This window comes from Athene cunicularia, unplaced genomic scaffold (genome assembly GCF_003259725.1).
Source record: "Athene cunicularia isolate RWA unplaced genomic scaffold, athCun1 SCF_2, whole genome shotgun sequence".
NCBI lineage: Eukaryota > Metazoa > Chordata > Aves > Strigiformes > Strigidae > Athene > Athene cunicularia.
Genome location: NW_020799266.1, coordinates 1291108 through 1296191, shown reverse-complemented (window position 1 = coordinate 1296191; position 5084 = coordinate 1291108). Strand labels below are relative to the sequence as shown.

Here is a 5084-nt window from a genome sequence, read left to right as displayed (position 1 = left end):
CTTGTTGTGGTGGGTTTTTTATTTTTTTTAATGATCTATGCAAGTGAGTAGAGTGCTTGCTATGTGAAATTATAGTGGGAGAAATGTGAAAATAATGAGGAAAAACAAAATATTGTGGAGTCCTGCCTCATTTTGAGGCAAGATAGACTCATTACTCTTAAATCTCAGCTCTGAATTTGCTTTGGTGCTGACTCTAAACTTGGTCCAAGCAGTTGGTCCAACATTGCAGTGTGACAGACACAGGATCGGATGTCTATCAGGGAGACAAGCAATTTGAAGTGTGTGGAAGGAGACCCTAAGATTAATCATAAAGCTAGAATACTGAACAAAATGAGTTTATTAAAAAAAAAAAAAAACAAACATTTCAAACAAGGATATTTAATTAATCTGTTGGTTTAGGATCATACAGTACTACTACAATGTGAGGAAGGGGACATAGTATCTATGTTTTATCAAGAATAAAAGAATTTGAACAGCATCAGTTGCTCAGCAGCTTTGTAATTAAATTTGAAAGAATAATGAGGAGGGGGAAGATGAATGGAAATACTACAGCAAGAGCTTAACCCAAAGTTTAAACAATTACCTGCTAATTGCTTGTCTTTTTGATGGGAAAGCCAGTTCCCTGTAAGCATTGGTGAGCATTGCACACAGCACTGCTTAGCACCTAGAGAAAACAGAGGGAAGGTGAAGGGGCAGGTAGGTGCAAGACTCGTAGTGTGGGAAACTGGATATAATAGAGATGAGAAACAGAAAACATATAGAAATGGAGGTTCTACCTGGAGAGGTAGGAAATCAATGAAGCTCATAGTTAAGTGGGAGCTTATGAGTAGAAGAGATCTGGTGGTTTTAATAGACTGGAAGACCAAGTGACTAACAACCATGGAAAAGCGGAGTCTGATTCAAGGGTGCGTATTTGTGATTGAAAATGGGAAAAGGCATCCTGCTAACCCTACTGTGGAGGAGAAAAACTCCTCTGGGGAGCTCAGTCTGCAGGGTCTGCAATCCTGTTCTTCAGGCTGGGGCTAATGTAGATTGTGCTGTCTTTTCAAAGCAGTAAGGGCTCAGAAAGTAAAGCAAATGTTAATAATATTCACATATATTTTCAAAGTTTATTCAACATAAGATCATTTCAGCTGTAGTTGAGTGTCATCTACTGACTTAGCATGCTTGGTTTTTTTCTTTCTTACTCATTGATATTTTTAAAATATTTCCTTAGTTATAAAAAGGAAGGGAAGATGCTCCTCTCCCCCTGCCCAAATAAGAACTATGAACCCTTCCTGGAAGCCAATCAGTGGGTGAAAGTGTCAGCTCTGTCATGCAGCTAGCCACACTGGAGCAGCTGCTGTCACCACCCCCTGTCACCCAGTGGTCACCCGATGGCTTTGTGGCCACTGCAGTGACAGGCACAGCAGCTCATGGGCTCCACACACACTTCCAGCCTCAGTGTCTCCCCTTCCTCTCTCCCAGCCAGTGTGGGTAGAGCCATGCCCACCCCATGTCCAGCCAAATGCAACACTGCTGGTGCCATGGAAGTCTGTCAGCTCCTGTCACCCACGGTGCCCAGAGGATCACAGGGTCTGTCAGCCTGGGCACATGCAAACTCTGGGGGGAGAGGGAAAAGTAAGCTGAAGATCTGAGGCAGCTACTAGCAATGCAGGGGGGACTGCCAGTTCCTATGCTAACAGCCTGACTTCAGCTTGGAAATGCATCATTTGTAGAACAAAATCCTGCCTTCAGCTGCCAGTCTGTTAATGATGCTGAATTCAACGTCAGCATCATGGACCCTTGTCCTGCGAAAGGCTCCGGACCAGCGGTTCTTCTCCCAGTAATGGTGCCAGTTCCCTTCGCTGTCTGCTCCAAAGCCAAACACGGAGACCTGCGCACATGCCAGCAAGAGCCATTGCTGTGCAGGCGCTTGCTCGGCCTGAGAGCACACAGGCCAGCGGGGTGGTGGCAGTGCCTGGTCCTGCTGGCCCCACTCACCTGCTGGCAGAGGTGCAAGGCAAAGAGAAGGGCTGTGAAGCCAGTGGAGGGGTATCGCCCATGGCGCTGTGTCCAGTTGTCATGGATGTACTTGAGGAAAGCTGGGCTCAGGATCAGCACCTGAGTGGGGAGTGGAGGAGCCATCGGCTCGCTGTGCTGCGAATGGGACGGCCAGCTCCCGCCACCAGTGCAGCCACCAGCCTTCCCCCTCACCAGCTCAGCCCACATCCTGAAAAAAAAAAAAACAGCCCAGTCTCTGCCCAGAGGAGCCCTACCTGCGCAGGAGGAGCTGGAACCCACCAAGCCCTTACCTTGTTTCTGTCAGCTTTGATGAATTGTTTCACTCTCATGTATGTGCTATAAAAGCCAGAGAACAGCTGTGAGCATGGGGCACTCCCACTACTAGGGCCTCTCCTTTGGAGGCAGCTGGTTTGCAGTGGGTGCCTGTGTCTGCCAGTACCTGGCCCCATGGCACCCCTAGCCCCTTGGCTGGCCCAGCAGCATCACCTGGCCTGGCTGTGGGAAGGGACACATCAGGCCCATGGCCCCACAGTGGGGACAGCCACCACCCCACCCATGGGCATTACAGGCCTGCAGGATGCCCAGACCCTGCAGGGACTGGTCAGTGCCCACTTCCTCAAGCTGCAGTGCAGACGGATACCAGGACCTTCACCCAGGAGCCCCTCCTACCCTGCCAGGACCATGGTGCCAGAACCCCAGTGAGGCACCAGGGTCCCCAGGACCACCTCATGCCTTCCCCAGGCTCTCCAGCACAAGAGGTGTCACTCCCAAAGCTGACGCACTGTGTGAGCTCTCCAGTGGAAAATGCACTGGTCAGCCACCGCAGGTCCAGTGGCTTGAAGGGGATGAGGATGAGGTGGACGTTGGGCCCAAGGTTCACTGCGCTCTCTGGGTACATGAAGTGATGGGTTGTTCTCATGCCAACATCCAGCTCAAAGCCAGGGATCTTTGCTCTGTTCATCCTGGGGACAGCAGAAAGGCACATACCGAAATGCAGCTGCACGCTGTACCAGTCCCAAGCTGCTGATCCCAACCAGGCAGGGACACCAGCTCACACTGGCCAGCAGCAAAGAAGGGGACATGAGTGACACAGGGCTGGTATGTGCCCCAGGGTGGGGGCACCATGGAGCAGGCATCGCCCAACTTGTGTTGGCAGATATTACAGTGGCCAAGGGCTGGGGCATGCCAGGGTCCCAGCAAGACAGGGAGGGGCTAAGCTCCTTCAGGTCACCCACCTCAGCACCCAGTCATGGGCATCAATCCGCAGCCCGTGGCCGGACCCCTTCAGCCGCCCTGAGTTTCCCACCACTGCACAAGTCCTGCAGCGAGATGTGTCCCACATGCTGCTGGTTGGAGCCCGGAGGACAGTGAAGAGCTGCTGAATTATGGCCTGGAGTTGGCCGCCACGTGGGGGACCCTGCAGTGTCTGGGTCAAAATGCAGCATCAGCCCCCCTGCCAGTACCCCCAAAGAGGGGACAGAGCCCCACTCCTCCCAGTGGAGCCCTGAGAAATGCATGGAAAAACCCGATGGAATATTAGGAAAAGGGTGTGGGACAGGCTCGGGGTGGGGGGAAGGCGATAAGCTGGGGTTCCCCGCACCCTCTTCACCCCCCATCACATATGTCCAACTTGACCTTGGCCCTGCCCCACCACAAACAGATTTGGGGAGCCTGGGAAGAGCCCTGAGCTCCTGCCCAAGCCCTGACTCACCAGCCACCACTGAACCACGTCGGAGGAGAGCTCATGGGCTGCCCCCGTCAGCAGAAGCCCCATGGACATATTATAGCGGGCACTGAACCATGCGGAGCTGTTGGTGCTGGCACCACAGTGGACAGCAGGGGTGTCGAAGAGGGAGGGAGCCCAAGGGAAGGGGCCAAGGCCATCCGTGGGGGCTCGGAAACATTGCCACAGGACCAGCAGCAGGCACAGGGCCAGCACCACCCATATGTGCCTCTGGCAGAGCATCCCTCATGCCACCTGCAGTGAGATGTTACAGGGACAGTTGCATGGCCCCACCATGACCCCTTCCCACCCACTCTCACTACCCAGCCTCCTGGGACACCCCTTGACTGTTCATCAACCCTACAGGGACCTGAAATAACCTGGTACGTATTTCCTTTTCAAACGGTTCAATGGTTTTATTGCTGTGCTCTGCTTCTAGCACTGCCGCCCGCACTTAGGTCCAGGCAGAGCTGCCTGGGAATATGTCCTGTAAGAGGTTCTGCTCTGTGCCTGCAGCATTTTTAAGGTCTGCAAAACTAACCCACAAACAAGCAGCAAAGCGTAGTCACCAAAATCCATCTCCCGTCCAGAGTGGCAGCTGCCCATCCGCAAGGCACTGCTGCCAGGAGTGAGCCCCACTGCCTCCTCCCCACACATTCCAGCCATGCAGAGCAGACACTGGGCACAGCAGCCCCTTGACTCGCCACTGCCACCAAGCCCACACAGGTGCCATGCAGCCGGCAAGGCACTCCCTCCCCAGCAGCCCTGGGGTTTTGCAGTTTCAAGGGCACCGAATCATTGCCGGGAGGAAGGAGCTGGAGGTACTGCCTGCCATCTGTGTGCATGAACCTCTCTTAAATGCCCATATTTAAGTGACATTTCTGTTCTCCATCTAAAATCACCCAAGTAAGCCTAAAGTCAAAGGGTTTTCTCATCCTCAGGGAGTTCACAAAGTGCTCAGCCTCTCAGGACCAGGCTCCCATGGGCAAGGCAGGAGTGAGGATCAGGGATGAAGGGACAGCCTCCATCCCATGATCAGAAGCTACTGCAGCAGGTTTGGGGTCAGGGTGAGGTCCCCTCTGTACTGGAAAAGCTAAAGGACAGAAACCCCCTCCTGTCCTCTCAGGAGTACCCGGTGCTCCCCCCAGTCCCCTGGGTGCAGATGTGGGGCTTTGAGTCAGCACCAGCTTAATTTCTCCACATTAACTATTTTTTGTAACTCCTGCAGCATGGACATACCTACTCGCCATTGTATCCAACCAGCTGCACTCAAATCTGACCCACAGGACATATACCTGACAGCAAAACTGCTGCTCCTGGGGGTCCAAGCAATGAACAGAGACAGAAAGGGGGGGGG

The 5084-nt window shown here is 53.1% G+C and overlaps 1 protein-coding gene across 1 annotated transcript in view; it reads right to left on the bottom strand.

The window, feature by feature from the left end:
• Window positions 1-1671: 1671 nt before the first annotated feature.
• LOC113490674 (CMP-N-acetylneuraminate-beta-galactosamide-alpha-2,3-sialyltransferase 2-like) overlaps window positions 1672-5084 on the bottom strand; it is a 4439-nt gene continuing 1026 nt past the window's right edge. Inside the window, exons 2-7 of the mRNA XM_026867230.1 lie at window positions 3716-3982; window positions 3240-3430; window positions 2787-2966; window positions 2295-2340; window positions 1984-2103; window positions 1672-1876 (exon numbers count right to left, since the gene is read on the bottom strand). Of these exons, the coding sequence (XP_026723031.1) occupies window positions 1709-1876; window positions 1984-2103; window positions 2295-2340; window positions 2787-2966; window positions 3240-3430; window positions 3716-3970 (960 nt within the window). The 5' untranslated portion in view covers window positions 3971-3982 and the 3' untranslated portion in view covers window positions 1672-1708. The remainder of the gene's footprint in view (window positions 1877-1983; window positions 2104-2294; window positions 2341-2786; window positions 2967-3239; window positions 3431-3715; window positions 3983-5084) is intronic.